The 17,599-nt window shown below is 38.4% G+C and overlaps 1 protein-coding gene across 8 annotated transcripts in view; it reads left to right on the top strand.

Annotated features, from left to right (window-relative positions):
• The window catches only part of PLEKHA7 (pleckstrin homology domain containing A7), a 160,138-nt gene that overhangs the window by 87,050 nt on the left and 55,489 nt on the right, over positions 1–17,599 (top strand). For 7 of the 8 annotated variants that reach the window (XM_080405486.1, XM_080405487.1, XM_080405485.1 and 4 more), the window contains 2 exons: positions 5,358–5,441; positions 13,573–13,684. In XM_080405486.1, the coding sequence (XP_080261612.1) occupies positions 5,358–5,441; positions 13,573–13,684 (196 nt within the window). The remainder of the gene's footprint in view (positions 1–5,357; positions 5,442–13,572; positions 13,685–17,599) is intronic. The other variant, XM_080405488.1, reaches the window with a different exon arrangement.

Below are 17,599 nucleotides of genomic sequence, written 5' to 3'. Positions count from 1 at the left end.
ATAATTTTGAAGCTACTAATGTATTTCAGAAATGTGTTATGAAATAAAGCAAACTATGGCTGTGTGCCTGGTTAGATAGAAGCACTTTCTTCTTTTGGAGTAACAACTTGCTGGCTGAAAAGCAGCTCTTCACTGTGTGAGGAGTTCTGTCAGTTGCACCCACACCAGTAACGCCCATAGCAGTGTGGGTGCTCAGCCGTAACTATCATCACTATTTGGGGTAGTCAACATCCAGATGTTTGTGCTTATCTGGTCTTGCAGGTAAGCATAAAGTAGTCTGCCTACATGGAAAATAAATACTGTAGAAATGGCTTGTAATAGCTTATGGGACAATAATTTATTGTCCAGTGACAACATGACTTTTTCTTGATACTTACACATTTGTTGTTAATGTGATGTAGACTCAATCAGTAGTTGATGCACACATTTCAAGTTTCGTCTGCCTGGGCATTTAAATTACTCCAGAGGCAATCTATAAACTTGTTTGTCTTCGAATGAAAGGTCATCAGCATCAGTCATGTCCAAAAGTTAATTATTAAAACTTGGCATTGACTCGAATACGAAATGAACTGCAAGGAAAAATAAAAAATATAAATGAAGTCATGTTTATTATGAGTTCTGCAAAAGGATCCATACAGGCAAAAGTGCCTGCTGGTGTCAATTATACTATAGGATTGGAGACTGGATTGCAATTGTGTGGGTTTCCCGTATTTAAATGACTTAACTTTCATCATACTATAGGTTAGGTTAGTGCAAATGGTAGGCAATGTTAAATTTGCAGACTTGCTTAATCAATACCTGAGAATTGTTTTAGGCTGCTCTTCTGTTCAGATGGCGAGCAGTAAGGTGCTACCAAAGGATAGAGGTGTCTGCACTCCCACCCAGCAGGATCATAAACAACATCTAGTCTGTAAAGATACTGGTTCCATGCCCCCCGCCCGGAACTTGGGGCCAACTTAAAATTTACTTTAGATGCTCAAGCAGCATGCTTTAAGATGTGGCTAATGTTGGCCAGATACATTAACATTGCTTACATGAAGGACGTGAGTTTTTCTAAACTGCTGTGGTACGTCGGTCCTGAGACAGTTGGTGACTATCAATTCTTATGTTTGTAAATGTTGTGTACGCAGGCTGTGAAGTGGTAGAGTTTGTGTTGCTGTATCTAATTACAAAGAACCAGTGTTTGAGCTGTGATTCTGTTATGAAAAGTTTGAGTCTTAACTATTACAAACCAACAGCAACCTTTTGGAAAGCAGTGTTCGGTAACTTTGAAATTCAGAATTACTTTTAACAGCCTATAGTGTAATTTAGTGATGATAGTGGCAGTAGGTGCTAACGAGTATAATTTTTTGTGTGGATTTTTCATGTTTTCATACTGGCTTTGGTGGATCTGTTGATTAGTAATTATACAAATTCAGAGTAAAACAGAACTGTTAAATTTAAAAGATGATAGCTAGGGGGAAATGCCGTAATTTATCACACTGAAAATTCATAATATTACTAGAAAGAGTTAGCTTGGCATTTCAAATATGTGGTGTTGTACTAATGCAAGTTATATGGTGTTCAGAATGCACATGGTGAAGAAGCATCATAAACCTTTACCAGTTTAGCTGGGGGGATTAAGTCTTTAGTGAGGAAAGGGGTGTGAAGAGTGAAGCAGCGTATCGTGTCCTTTTATTAAGTCTCATTTATTGTGTCTGGTTTACATGGTAGATTTCTGGACAATAGAAACACATTCAGCAGTTGCTGTTTGGAGGAAATAATGTGATTAACTACCAGTAGGTTTGGTTTGCTGGTGTGGCTGGAGCACAGCTGTGCCAGGTCTTTTCTTAGTCTGTGCTTGGAAAGGTAGGAGAAACTGCAAAAAGTTTACTAGATCACTCTCACTGGTGACATTGCTGTTCTTACTGCTGTGTAAACAGGTATTACTGTTAAGCAAATTTTTAAAGGACATGAGAACAACAATAACAAGAAATTGTGATTTAAATCTAAAAATCTAATGTTACAATTTCTCTCATTCTAAGCAAAACAAGGCGCTGCTGATATTCTTGGAATACACCTATTTAAATACTTGGAAAGCTTCAAAGGTATTGTAAGAGTGAAATTATATTTGCAGAGAAAGACGGAGGGAGTGACAGAGACTGAGAGAACAGAATAATTTAGGTTGGAAAGAACTCCTCAACCCCATCAGATCCAGCCCTTCCTGTTCAAAGCCAAGCCAGATTCAAAGCTGGAACCAACCTAAAAAGTTGGATTCAGTTGCTCAGGGCCTTATCTGGCCACATTTTGGATGTTTCCAAGGATGGAGATTGCACAGCCTTGCTAGGCCACCTCTTCCAATGTTTGACTGCCCTCGTTGTGGACAAAAATCTCCCTGCTATCTAATTCCTTGTTGCAAGGCATTAGCCATCTGTTGTATAGGTTGTTTTGAGTAGTATTGCTTATTCTTAATGAGTCCTATGAGGCAAAACACTTGAACTCTCACTTTTCAAATTCAAATAAGCCCCTGTGTTCTGCTAAACTAATTGTCAGTGGCAGTGTTTTCATTGCTGTCTTCCCAGTCAAATCCAAAGTATTGAATCTGCAGATCTGCAGAAAGTTTGGGGTTTGTGTGCCTTCGCCTTGTCTGCAAAAATACCATCTGCATTTGATGTGGTAACGGAACTATCCTTCTGTTTCTCTGCTCTTACTATTCTAAGTGCAAACCTTGTCCCAAAATGCAATTGCGCAGACATTTGAGAAGTGTTTACTTTCCAGCTGAAACTTTTGTTATTGACAAGTATCATTTAGTATATTAGTAATGGACTTGCTCATTAATTAAAGCAAAATGACTCATTCACCTTCTGAAGGCCTGGTGAATCTATTCCATGGGAAATAATAAAAGTGCTGGTGTGCTATAACGGGTAACTTGATTTCCTAAATAACCCTAGAGCGCTTCTGGAATATAGTCCTTTTCCTTAAGTCTTAATTGTAGTGTGAGTTACTAATGACTGAAAGCCTGCAGATGAGAGCCTGTTGTCAGTCTGCCCCTGGAGAATAAAGCTGACAAGGTGCTTTCATTTTTAAAGCTGAGAGTGTATCTCTTTTGTTAGTAGTTCTGCCCTAAGTATCAAAGGTTCAAATCGGGACCGAAGCAGTCTGTTTAAAGACTTCTAGCTTAAACTGGACTGTGAGACAAACATGGAATTTAATTGTTACTGTTATAATGGATTTATTATTTTCTTTGAAAACATCTGCAAGTTCCTATTCCTTCCTTTGGATGCATACCCAAAATTAGAATAGAAACGCATGTAGAAGTGCTGCTTTAGAAAACGATACTCTTGGCCTTTTGCGAGAGAAAGGTCATGGCTGCCTTGTAGGTGTTAGCGCTGCCGGCTTACTGGAAATGCTTTCTGCTGTTCTATGGTTTCATGAGAAAACTGAAGAGCTAGAAACTGCAAAGGTACGTCATGAACCCACCTCTAGCAGAGGGCAGTTCCCACCAGCTTAGGGCGCGAATGCTGTCGCTGGTGCCATGGGGTACTTGATAGCCTAATACATTGTTCACAGTTCTTAATGGCTGTAGGGCTAGAATTCTTGTAATAGAGGAGGCTGGAAGAAGTCTTTTGGTGTAACATAAGTTGCCACAGCTTTCAGCTTATCATTGAAGATGTTCATCGTGTTGGTCCCTTATGATGTGACTTCTGTGTCACAAGGTGTACTGGAAAAGGGGCGAAAAGTTTGTAACACAGAAACCATCCTCTGCTGCTGATGGTCCAAGCAGACCTAGTGTGAGCAATTTGTGGGATTGGTTGTGGGGTTTTTGTGTTCTTGTTTTTGGGAGAGTCGGGTTATTTCTTTGTTTGCTTGGGGGTTCTTTGTTTGTTGTCATTTTTTTAAATCAAGGCATGTCCTGAGCTATTTACATTTGACTATTATGGCTGCATGAGCTGTTTGATTTTTAGCTGTCCTTTATAGAAAAAGTATTATCTCAAAGTATTTCTTCACTTTGAAACCCCGAAGTATTTCTTTATGCCTTAGTTTGTTCCTTGGGGGACATCCTGCTGTGCTGGACAATTGGGTCAAATCTGTAAGACATGAAATCACTGGGCATTATGGGAAGAAAACCCCCAAATCTTCTTTAAAACAAAAAAAGTTGAAGTGTCCCATTTTTAGCTCTTTGAGGTATAATTCATTTAAAAGCCTTATTATTTTGGTTTTCTGTTTATCCTCAAAATGTGTTAATATTTTGCTGCATTTGATGGGAATTCTAGTTTGGATGTTGTTTACCTACCTATTGTTAGCTAAACCCATAAAAATTCAGAACCTTAAGTAAGTGAACGCTTGGTTCATTCCTCTCCCTTAATTCTGAGGCTCCCTAACAGCGTGTCAACCACAATCTTTCTAATTCTGAAGTAAAACTTCAATTTCTCATTTCTTTAAAATTAAATATTTTTATAGATTGATTCTTTGGACAGGGCTGCAGAAGAAAGGGCTTCGTAGGTATGAGACTATAGAAATTGTCTTGTGTTTTCTATACAATTGATTGCAATGATTGACTTTGGGGAGGAGGGAAGACTACCAGTTTTGTCTTGAAATAAGCTTTCTTCGCTCCGTATTTTTGCATTGTATGAGTACAGTTACACAGATAGATAAAATAATTGTCTTTAATGGATAGCAGTATTTCACAGAGGGTAGCAAACCATCTAGATAGTGCCCTGAGGCAAAAATTGAAAGAAAATCCCAATTTTAATTCAACTCAGATGAAATACTAAATTATGTTGTTTTATATAGGCCATGCAACTGCACAACTAAGGTTATATGTGATCCTCTGCATGAAGATGTATAGAAAAATCATGGAAAAAGTACCATAATAGAGGGGGGGGAAAGCACGCAACAAATGGCTTCCATGAAATCTCTCTGATCTCATTAAATATTACAAAATGTGTAAAATGTTGCCCAGCAACTTTTTTAAACTACATTATTAGTTCCGTTCTGTGAAATTTACAGAGATAGAAATCAATAATTTATGTTGTGTAGTTTCTACGTTTAAATAATCTGGTAACAGTCAGTTGTAAATAATCACATATTCAAGTGTGTCTCCCTAACTAAGGATTGCAACTAGTTTACTTTTAAAACATTAACCTGCTTAATAATTAAATGGTACAGTGTGCTGTTGGCAAAGTCGTCAATAATGCAGGAGGGACTGAAAACATTCCTGGCTGGAGAAGTACCTCAGATATATGTTTCATTTCTGGAGTAGCAGCAGTGAAGCATCAATTTAAACAGTTCTGACTTCTAGAGATCATAGATATATTTGAATGAGTTTAGCAATATTAATTTCTTTTTTCTTTTTTTCTTTTTTTTTTTCCTTTCAGCCATAATCAGCAGACCACGTCATTTAGACATCCTGTGACAGGACAGGTTTCTCCAGAAAATATTGAATTTATTTTGCGAGAAGAGTAAGTAGTTTTATACCCATGTCAAGAGACCTAAAACCGTAACACATTTACCTCCAGTAGTTTAGCAAAAATGTTATTGGGATGGTTTATGCTTTAAAATTTACTTCTCATTGTGATAGGATGGTTTTGATTCTAGCACTGTGTTCCGTGTTAGGGCTTGAGAGAAAATCTTTACCAAATCTTTAAAAAAATCCCCCCAAACCAAAACCCAAACCCACACACAACAAAAAGCCCCCCAAAACAACACCCCAAAATAAACAGAGAAGAAAGGAAATATAAATAGGATACTTAAACAATCATGCTTTAGCCTGATATAAATATCAGATATACAGAACATAAATATGTCTTTAGAGCAAACTGGAAGGTTTGTACTGAAATTTAAATACACAAAATATTACTAGTTTCTATTGCAATTCCTTGATCTTCTTACATGTTAGATTTTCTACACTCCCTCTCTTGGGTTGGTATTGTATTAAAAAAATGTTGATTAGGCGTTCTTCAGTTTATTCTAGAGAAGTAGAATCATATATATCAGTTTCCAGCATATTTTATCTTGATGGATTTAAAAAAAAAGAAGAAGAAATAATACATGTGTTCAAACTGATGTCTCTGGGCACATCTTTGCTATCGGTTTGGATCCCCGTAGGGTGTAACTGCTCCTGACACCCTTGCTGCATGCGAGATTGCTCCTGGAATCCCTTCTGTAACGGGGTGACTGGATAGCTTCCCTAGACAGGCTGCAGGAGAACGTTCTACGTCACTGCTAAAGCCACTCCAAAGGGCAAGAGGAGGAGGACAGCACCAGCCAGCCTTTCCTTTTCCTAGTCTTCCAGTGCTGCAGGCAGCCTCTAGCCCTTCGTGCATTGCAGAGGCTGGGCATCATGCTGTCACGGCCTGGATGCAGTGGTTTGTGTGGCTGCCCACGCGATTCTGAACACTTTATGTTTCAAATATGTGATGTTTAACTCACTTTGCATTTAATTTAAAGCAGTGTAGCATTAGGAAAAGTGAGGCCCAGAGAAACACCTTGCGAGAGCCCCAGGGGACAGAGGCTTTTCTGGCAATGTCTTCCATTGGGGACTTGCAGGGGAAAGGAGAATTCGAGCACGCAGGGTACAGCCCTCTGCTCGGTGCTCCTCTAATGGTTTAAAAAACCAACCAACCAACCAACCAACCAAACCCAACAGTAGCAACACAACCCCAACAAAACCTGACTGAGCAACAACCCGCCCCCACAAGCCCGAAGCAAATCCAGTGGCACCAGCTGAGAATCACACAGAGTAGAATGTTGGCCATAGTTTGCAGCGTGTGGGAGAGGCACTGATGAGGCACAGAGACCATGGGATGGCTGCTGAGCTGGAGGGCACCCAGGCTGTGGTAGGTGGCTTGCTGCTGGGGATGGGGCTGGTCCTTACAGCTGTGCAACAAGCTGCTCCAGGTCATTTACCGAGGAGAACAGGTACCTTGCAATGGAGCGAATCGCAAAGACGGTCTAGGCACTGTACATCTGTGTTCCGACTTCTATCTGTTACTTGATTTTAAATTAATCTGTTATAACGGTTCCATTAACTTGATATAAAGAAAATGTGTACCTTGTGTAAGGGACAACGGGTGTTTGGATAGAGCTCCTTGGAGTGCCTCCCTGGGTTAGTCACGCTTCCCTGGGCTGTGTCTGGTTTTGTAATCGTGGTAGCAGATAAAAATTAAAATCAGAATTGAAGAACAGCTTGCTGGTGGCACACAGCTTTGGTGAACTTTTGTGTATGTATAGAAACTTTTTTGGAGGAGGAAGGTGTTTATTTGGAGGGCAATCAGATGAACAGGCTTAACTTGTCATCGCTAGACTTCCTTTAGGCTGAGATGGTATCAAAAGCTGGAAAAATCTTACAATGTAGTGGAATTAAGAGAGACAAGTTGTTTTTTATTCTAAAAGAAGAAGGAATGGCTAGAGGGATAGAGAGGAGTGTGTGTTTGTGGTGACTACTCAGGAAACAGTCTCCGCAAAAACATTTTTATGAGTTTTATTATTGGCCTGAAATGCAAAGTGTTTTTCAAATTAGATGTTTTGAATATATCAGTTAAAATGGCATTAAAGATGTCATTTTCAAATGTGTGTATGCTCTGGTTTCCTTAGTTTTGTACCACTTTGATGTGGCAGTGTGGGTTTTACACAGATGCTGCTCACCACAGTCATAATCTGAGTTCTGTGAAATGATGCTGCCGACGTCCGTGGATATCTGCTGAAATCAGAGGAGCTGTGAGCACTTCCCTGGCCTTTGGCCTGAGAATTGTAACGGGACTGTGCCATGTATTCAGTTCTTTTCCCTCAGGCATCAGGGATTTGCATGGAATCGGTGTTGTTGATCGTGTATTAGTTTGGAATTAGTGTTGCACCTCATGACTTGCGGTGAAATGAACAGGCCGCAGTTGGAAGGATAGCCTCTGGATTCGTAGGGTCTCTGGAAATTTCCCATCCTGGGATCCTTTTGACCAAGAGCACTTTTTTTCTATAGCTGAAGAAGTAGTAGCACTCTTAAGGGTTTCATTAAAGGCAATTTGTTCTTCGGTGCTGTTGTGATGTGATTTATTACTTACGGGTTGATTTTAATTTAAGATTAGGGCCAAAGGCAGGAGTTGTCACCAGATGTTGACTGGGAGCTGGCGGGGAGACGTAAGCACAAACTTGTTCAGGCTGCCACAAACATATCTATTAAAAGGACACATTTAACATCAGAAAAGTAATTTACAGTAATCTAAAAATGATGGATGTACGGGCTGCTCCGGCCCTTTCCCATCCAGGAAGCAATGTTCTGGAAAGAAGATTTGAAAAGAAATTTTGGAAAATTATATCGATAAATGGTGTAATCCTACCTTGATTATGAGTCAGTTGTGAACCAGGTTCCCTTGCCTTGCTTTTGATCAGATGAGAAGTGGATACTTTCAATAGAAGGCTGGGACTGTATTTCACTAGTGTTTTCCCAAGGCTTTTCCCCTTTTAAACAATATCATGTCAGTTTTACTTTTTAAGCTGAAATCTGATTTCCTCAACTCCATTGTAACTGAAGGATAAAACCAAAAAGTATTGCATGGAACCTGTAACTTTTGAATTACGTTATCTTTTGATCCATATGCTATTCTTCCTAAAGGTGGTATTCTTTAGATTTTTAGAATATTTTTTTTGAGAATTAGTGATTAATCATCCTTATTTTCTAATGCATTCTTAGCTGTCAAATCCTCACCTCTTATTCTGTTTTTCCAAGAATAGCAATTTGGTCGCTTAGTGTGTGGGACGTATCTTCTACCTTTCACTAGCCCTGCTTGAGAGCTAGCTCTTCTGTATGATGCTTTTAGATTCATCTTTTTCCTGATGGAGTGATTGATTATAGGTGAATGCAGTATTTGGCGTATGAGCTTGTTGGTTTTTATAATAATTTAATTGTACTTTTTCTTCTCTGTCCTTTGTTAAGAACTCTTAATATACTTTGGCTGCTACTACTCATTGTGCTAAGATTTAAAAATATCCTTTCCCTCAGATTACCAGTGTTGCTTTGAGTGATAGAAGCTGAGGAGATGTTTTTAATTTCTTCCTCCTTTGAATTCATTTTCTGCTGTTAACACTGAATTAAGTTTGGCATCTGATCACATGGTTACTCATCTCTGAAGATTACTTTTCTGTCTGTTCGTGTCAGCATTTCAGGTTTTGTCCAGAATAATTTTTGTCCTCTGTTGATTTGGTCACCTCACAGTTTTCAGGATCACTTCTAAATAATTTGAGCATCTTGGCTGTATGGGACGTCTCTCTGTAGCCTCCCTCTAGTTCACAATTGTCTCTTGATTTCTGTGCTTTACTTTCATGTTTTTAATAAACCCTTAATCCACAAAGAGACCAGGATCTAGTTTAACCACATCATTATACAGGCATTTGTCTGAAAAATCTATTATAGTACTACTTAGGATAGATGTACGCAATGTTTAGATTTCTTCTTTCTTTTCTTTTATTAAATAACTGTTCTTTAAATAATTGTATACAGAAAGAAGGTGGCACTTACAGCCATGTATCTAATTGTGTTGCTAAAAACTAGTAGTTGTGTATTAGCAGCTTAACAATATATTTGTGATAGTAGTATGCTTGCAAATGAAAAGATAGTACTTTAAAGTTAAAAAAAGATAAAACTTGAACATAAATGTAGAAATACAGAGTAGAAAAAAAATACATAGTGTGCTTAATCCAGTGAATTACCCTCTTTTTTTGCCTATTTTTTGTGCAACTGACAAAGCCTTGCATCATCTCTAGGGAGAGAGCCATCTTATTTTGTCTATTGCATTTGGTTACTATAGCAGCAAAAACACTAGGCGGAGAGAAAGGAGGAAACCCAAACAACTCCAAAATAAATATCTGCCATGTTTGCATGTATAGAAATACTAGGACAGTGGTTTATTTATTTTTATTTAATCCAGCGAAGTAGGAGATTTGTTAATATTAAAACTACATTGACATGATGTTATTGAGTTGTATTTGGTTCCAACAAAATAAACTTAAGTTGCTGGTGTGAACGTGGACCTTCTAAATCAAGTAATCTTTATGATCCTTTAGAGAAAAAGAATGTATTCTCCTGTGAGTATTGCATTTTCAATATGGGCTACTGGTGTAATCATCTTGTTGTTGTTCTTCAGTGGTTTTTGGTTTTCTTTAATAAACCAAATATTCGCCATGTAACTCTCTTAGGTGGTTAATGTGATTTCTGTAGACATACTAGCACTGTTTAAGTAAAGCAGGGAGTTGCTTGACAGGAGATGCTATATAGAGTGTTATTTTCAAGTTTTTAAAAAGATTTACAAGGGACTGGAGCTCCAAATGTACATACAGCAATTCTGCATGTGTGCGTGCACTCTTGGGGGAGGCAGTAAGAGAATTATCCTCAAAATAGGCAAAAAATAGCACTCATGAAGTCAGAACAAGAATAACAGATATTATCAAACATCTTTGATAACAGTGATTTTGAACTAATGTTTCTGAATGCACAGAGTTAATGCTATAGTCACTTTTAAAGATGAATCTGCATTAACTCCATTAACATGCAGGTGTGTTTCAGGTAATTCTGAATATTTTAGTTTGCTTTTCAAACCAAACTGAGAGTATTAATTAGCTCTTAAGAGACTTACATACTTGATGCTCTGATTTCATGCAACAAATCTATTATATCCTTTAAATATGATATACAAATACTTACAGTAATTTTCAGTTTTGTTTGGTGTTTTCTGTTACATCTCGGGTACAGAAAGTGTGGATCACCAGTGTTTGCTGCCAAAGATTTTTTTTTTTAGGAGAATAATCATGTATTTTCTCTTTTGATGGACTTACTGTCTCTTCTGCTGGCTTTTCAAGTTCTTCTACATGGCAACAACTTCACATTAAAAAAAAAATTCTCCTTGTGAATTTGAAGTTTGTCATTAATCTTGGTACTACTAGAGAATAAAAGTTTGTTTTATTGGCAGTGATCGCTTTCAGGAGCAAGTAGAAGAGGAATCACTAAATGGCCATGTTATAAATGCTTAGAAATTCCATGTTGATCATTCTGTATTGCATGATAATTTTCTGATACTGATGGTCTTGTTTTAACATATAAAACTTACCTTCCTCTGTAGTTCTTCTAAATTCTTTTTTTAACTGCAGTACATTTACCCTACTGTGAAACAGTGTCTTGTGGGATAGTGAAAATCTCTTGCATCTGAGTTGAATTCATAGATTAAAACCATTCCTCTGGGGTTATTTCTCTTTCCATGTTAATGTTTTAATTGGAAAAATTGATTCCAGTTTGTCAAAACTTAAATTTTATTTTTCATTTTTGTCTTTCCTGAGAAAGTTAGTTCTCTATGAAATAGCTACTCTAATAAATGAAGAAATTGAATCTCATCAGGTTACCTATGGCCTGGAAAGCCTAAAGATTTTCTGGACATGTACGTTACGTGCTCTTTCCCCTCCAGTCCACCTCCTCCTTTCCCCTCTCCTCGCCCCAGTGAGTGTCTGGACCATGTTGTACAACTCTCCTACAGTATTCAAGTCAATAGTTCACGGTGTGGACATTGTAGAGAATCTAAACTCCAAGGGAGGAAGAGAAATTTTGTGTCTTCCAAAGCCAAACATTTTCCTTGAATGTGTTTTGTTTTCATACTTTTGTATGGCCTTCTTAATGATACCAGGTCTAGTATTTTAGATTCATTTCTAGTGGCCTTCTTAATGATACCAGGTCTAGTATTTTAGATTCATTTTGAGGAAGCAGTGTAGAAGACTTTCACGTCTCTGCTAGTGTTCCTCTGCCATCGAAATACCTACTCTCAGTTTAGTTGTCTTGAGCAGGGACATGAAACCATTTTGCTAAGTAAGTATTAGGAAGAAGCAAGTAAGATGTGGGCACGTTGTAAGTCTGCATTTTCTACCCGTTTTGAAAGTTTTAGACTGGGAAGGGAACAAGTGAGAACAGAGTCAAAAGGCAGTAATTAAACTGGCTGGTCAACAGAAAAAGCTTAGTCAGGCAGCGTTGTGTATGGGATATGTCTTAATCTGCTCTGTGCTGAAATGTGGTGTTCCTAAAGCTGATTGAATGCTCAGGTAGGATACCTGCTCCATAAGTAAGGCAAATTGGCTCAAACTGAGATGATGAAGCTCTCATGCATTAAAGGCTGGCCAGGGATTTGAGGAACTTGCTGTAGTTTGTTCTTGTATCTTGGACCTGAGTTTACATATGAAAGATAGAAAGAAGGGTTTTATGCCAGATAAGCAAGGCATAAAGGAAATAGGATCAAAGCTGTCTTTCTTGCAAGTTTAATTGAAAGTCTGTGGTCACAAATGGGAAAAAAAAAAAAAAAAAGTGTTTTCCCTGATGCCAGATCAACCATAAAAGCTTTTGGACAGGTAATTGTACAGGTTGTAGCTGAGGAAAAGCAGTGGTGGCAAACACCTTGTCCTCAGTTAAACACTGTGAACTACTACAGCCACAAACTCTTCTCTGTTCTTATGAGTGGTAGCTGCTCAGATTTACTCTGTTTTCTGTTCTGTTCAGAATTGGATTGAATTCCAGTGGTAGCAACAGTAAAGTCTGGCTTGTCTTGTATGGGTTTTTTTATGTTTGGGTTTTTTTTGTTTTTTTTGGTTTTTTTTAATAAATGGCTTTGGTGACTTACTGAGATGAGGAAAGGAAAATCATAGGTTGTTAGCAGTTTGGTTTGTTTTGGTTGTTCTATGACTGTATTGCTTCTTGTTCCTAAAATAGAATTTGCTAAACTACATTGTTAATGATTTTTGAAAATACCACCTGTGGGTTTAATCCACAAATTGGTGTGGGGCTTGGCAGCCGAGGCTTCTCTTCACAACCTGCATCTGGGATTCCACAAGATTCTGTGCTTCCGTTTATCCTCTCATTTCTTCATTTGGGCAGCTGTACTGAATTGCTACTTGTTGAACAGGTTCTTACGGTAGGATTGATCTCACCTATGCTTTAAATGGGTATGGGAATCTGAGCTAGTTATCAAGATTTCTTGAAGTTAGTATGACTCAGAAGTTACTTATTTCTATCTGCCATGAATTGCACCATTTCACTTAAAAGGTATTTTAATAATTCATACTGCAGTGTGAATCATATTTTTGGCAGATTCAAAGATCTAGCATTAAGTTAGTGAAAGATCTAATAGTAGGCTAGTCTCACTTTGATTTTAAGTAAGAAGCCTGTTATTGCAAAGTGTTGAACTCCTGTCCTTCCCTCCCCAGCACTGGCTCTTTAACATGTTTCAGCCAAGCCTCTAAATTGGGCACAGTTTAGTGTCTCTGCGTTAGCCTCATCTTCTCTGAGTGCTTGTTATATATTGATTCTCTGTTGCATTTGCAGACATTTTGCCAGGTCTCTTCCTCCTGATACGTCGACAAATACCAATCATCAGATGTCACTGGCAGCATCTCCTTGAGGAATACCTGAAATCAGAACAATAGGGGTGGTACAAAGGCAGTTGCAGATGCATGGGAAATGTTTGACTAGCCTGTCATTCATTTGCTTACTGTGAATCTTAAATAAAAAAAGACAAAGCTGACTGTTTGAAACCATGTGCTTTAGATTATCTGTTTGTGTTTGTTTTCTAGGCAGAATTCATCTATGTCCAAGCAACAAATAAACCAAAGACCTTCAAGCATGGTCAGTGAAACGTCCGCTGCAGTAACTACATCTGCTGTTGATACAAAACCTGGCTCTAAGGTAAAGGAAAAAGGCTGTTGTTTCAGCTTGATGATTAGAACTTCATTTGCTTTAAATCAAATACTCTTTTAATGCTTACACTAATACGGCCATGGCTTTAGTCTAGAAGTCTAATAATGTACCTTAAAGAAGAGGCAGTATCTTCTATCCAAGCAAAAACCTTTTTTTACAGCATAAGAGCACTGTATAGCCACATGATAGTTTGGATAATTCAAAAAATTGTGAGAATTGTGAGTTTGGGTGAAGTTTGAGAGGCTTCTTAAGAACAGAAGTAAGTATACGTAATGCTGGTGTTCCAGCTAGTCTTTGATAGTCCAGTGTGTATGGCAAAAATTGCTGCAGAATACCAGGAACTGTAATTTGCAGTTCTTACTTTTCCTTGAAACATTACTGTTCCTCCTTTTAGTAACAACTTGGAACCTTTTCTGCCATTGTTGTGGTGCATAAACAGTGCAGACACCAAGTTTACACACAGAATGTTTAATAACAGAAAATTTCATTATTTGTCATTGACAAAGGGCCTGTGTTTATTATGGCACAAAATATAATAAAGCATTGTACTTGAGGTGTCACCAACTATTTTAATGCTTCTTTGACCTTACAGTAAGTTACAGTACAGTGAAGATGGGAGGGGGCTGGATTAAAAGAAGCAAATAAATACTGGAAGAATTGGCAGAGATAAGAGAAATTTCTTAAATTTGCTTGCAGTTTTTAAACTTCTAAGGTGGTTTTTTTTTAATGCAAAAATTTAAAGCCTGTTATGTAATTGAATTGAAGAAAGGACTTTGCCAAATTGGTTGCAAAGGTATTTTTATTGAGGCCATCACTTAAAATCCTATTCTCATGTTTTTATATGCTTGGGTAAATATTGGAGAGAATGAAAGCAATTTCATGAAAAGATAAAAAAAATATATTTTTTGAGGTTGAAAATGTATAGGTTATTGGACCAACACAAAGATTGTCATGTGTCAATTCTCAAGAATACATTTATCTTTGAAGTGCTAGATGAAGTTATCGCTGAAAACAGGAAACTTAGTAGGTTACCTGAATTACTTGATACATTTCTTTTTGATATCTCTTAACAGTTGAACTTACCACAGTACTTGGACATTTGTGTTTACTGTGTTTATCCTTCTTATTGTAATTGTTCTTAAGCCAGCATTAGAGGCAGAAAGCTCATTTTTCTGCTCTTAAAACCAGCAGTTAATGGGGACCTGATACTCTGCTTTGAGCTGGGGAATTCTTCAGTGACACAGTTGGCTTTAACTCACCCAGGATCATGCTTCTGCCAAAAAGCGTGCATGCTTTGTCACCTTCCCCCACTGCTTCCCTTTGTCATGTGTTTGCCCTGATCTAATCAGGCTTTTCGAAACAGTGAGATCAAACATGGTGACTGGATACAACTTAGGGGGCCACCCACATGCTAGAGGATCCTTTACTGGAGATCTCGGAACCACTCCGCTAAAGAGGAGGGTAATGCTCTTGCATCGCAGCTGGGAGCATATCCAGCATCACCTCCCAAAACTTCCGTTGGTCTGTATTTTGGTCTCTGCTTCTATTTTGTTTGCAGTCCGCTATCAGTGTGGCTACACATGCTTCTGGTAGGCTCCCCAGCGTGGCATTTTTTTTGATGCAGCTTTAGACTTTGAGTAGAGCTCTGAAAGAGGGCTTGCCTGTATTTTGCTTCTCCACCAAGTTAATTTGTATAATATCCATCCTGCTGCAGACCCTCAATAAATACTTTACTGGAGTTCTGATTAAGATGGAGAACAAACATCTGTCTGATATATATGCTTTGTTGCATCGTTGCGTGCGTTTCCAGGCTTGAAATCACTCCTTGTTCTGTAGAGTCAGATTTGTTGAATTCCTTCACAGCCTAGCACAAAATCAATTCAAGTAAACTAGCAATGAGAGCAGAGGCCGTCAAGTGAATAACCTATCCTCCATTTTGAGGTTGACTTGGCACGTTGAGAGTAGATTTTAAGATTCTTTCATCTATTTCTAAATGTTTTCTTCCATGATCATTCTTTCAAAGAGTGAATTCCCAGACGCAGACTTGAGACACAACCATGGAGCTAGAGACATGTTCTGTTTATCATGGCAAAGGTCTCTACTTACCCGTAGCTAATTATTATCTTTTATGAAATGCTTTCCTAATTTTGTCCTTCAAATGCCGTCACAGGACTGTGTAGGTATAGTGTTGGAATCCTAGCCAAATTCAACTGATTTTTGTAGAGAGCTGTGCGTGTTGAAGTAGTACCAATCAGAAGGTGCAGGGACAGGTCTGTGGCTTTCCACTTGTGTCTTCTGCGGAAAGCTGGCAGGTAAGAATTGCTGCCTTTGGGGTGGAGGGGGAAGGTAAGCTCCCAGCTGTACAGCAGGTTTGTCATTCTCAGCTCCAGATGGAAGAGATGGAGACTTCTGCTTTGCTTGTTGCAGTGCTCCTCTCTGAACTCGGACTGAGTAAAACTTGTGGAATAAAAAGTAACTGTTTGGGAAGAGAATTTCCGATGTTCTGTCTAAGAATCGGTTATACAGCATCCAAGAGGAGTGTGTTGGATGGAAGAAAAATAACAAAACCAAAATGAGGCTTATACTTGCCACTATGTCATGGTTTCATTGATACGCATATAAATATATAAGACTTCGTTTTATGAGACACCCGAGATGGGCAGTTTTACAGAAATGCACATAGATTCTGGGGATGGCCCCCACCATTTTGATGCTGGCACTGTCTGAATAAGTCATCTGAAGACTTCAGACCAGTGCAGTCTACCCTGCCTTTTGAGATGTGAGGAGGGATGGAGTTGAGGGAAGAAAACCCAAAAGGGTATGCTGATACATCTCAATTGATCTCTGTCTTGAAGTTCTGATTGTTCATAGCCAATTCAGTTACATTATTAACCATGTTAAAAACCATTTTTATTGATTACAAGTGAAGGATATGGAGGAGTAAGGATCTGTTTCAGCTCTAGAGTGAGGTATGTGTGGAATTCAGTCTGTTAAAGCATCTAGTGGTATGAATGGAAGCTTGTAAACGCTATGGTGCTACGCAGTGCTCTGGCCAAGTCGAAAGTATAAAGGACAGTAGCATGATGTATTTATTAGTCTGCATTTTGAGAGTGTGTTTTAGATGGATTCTGCATAAGAGAAGTTTATTTTTTCCAAGATGAGCTGGTGAGGATTTCAACAAGTAAATGAAGAATGGATCTAACAGCTGAAACAGGCAACAGTGGGGGGTGTGCGATGGTGCCGGCTCCGTGCGGGCTCTCTGGGGCGGGAGCGTGGAGCGCAGCGTTTAGCTCAGGGCTGCTGTAGATGGATGCTCAATATTAAGAGCAGGAATTTCCGACAGTTTCAGTTTTTCCTATCTGAAAAATAAGGATTTTGTCTAATCCTCTCAGAGATACTGGAAGGATTCATGAGTTCATTTGTTACTAAACCACTGAGGTTTTTTGATTGGAAGAGTTTATGACTGAAACAGGTAGGGGTTTGTTTTGTTTTTTTTTAATTTCCTGTAGATTGAAAGCTAGGTTATGTATTCTCTTATGTGTATATATTTGCATATTTTTACCAAGTTACAGTCTTCCTTTTTGCTATTTAGAAAATCTATTCCAAATGAAAGGCTGTCTACATTTGTGGGTTTTTTTGACTGTCCAGTTTTAGAAAAAAAAAAACACCAAACCACACATTTTGTAATTAAGTTAGTAACTTTCCTCCTCAGCTAGAGGCTTCTGTAAGGAAGAAGGTGATGCAGTGATGAAAAGGGATTTGAAAATTTTGGCTCTTGACATGTTTGTGAACGACTCATAAGTTTTTGCAAAAAAAAATCAACAAGCCAGTATAAGAAGTGTACTTAAGTCAAAAGCAGCGTCTTTGTCTTCAGTGACACAGGCAGCTGCTCTGACTTACCCC

This window comes from Falco punctatus, assembly GCF_963210335.1.
Source record: "Falco punctatus genome assembly, chromosome: 10".
NCBI classification, from domain to species: Eukaryota; Metazoa; Chordata; class Aves; order Falconiformes; family Falconidae; genus Falco; species Falco punctatus.
This window is presented reverse-complemented; position numbering and strand designations above follow the sequence as displayed.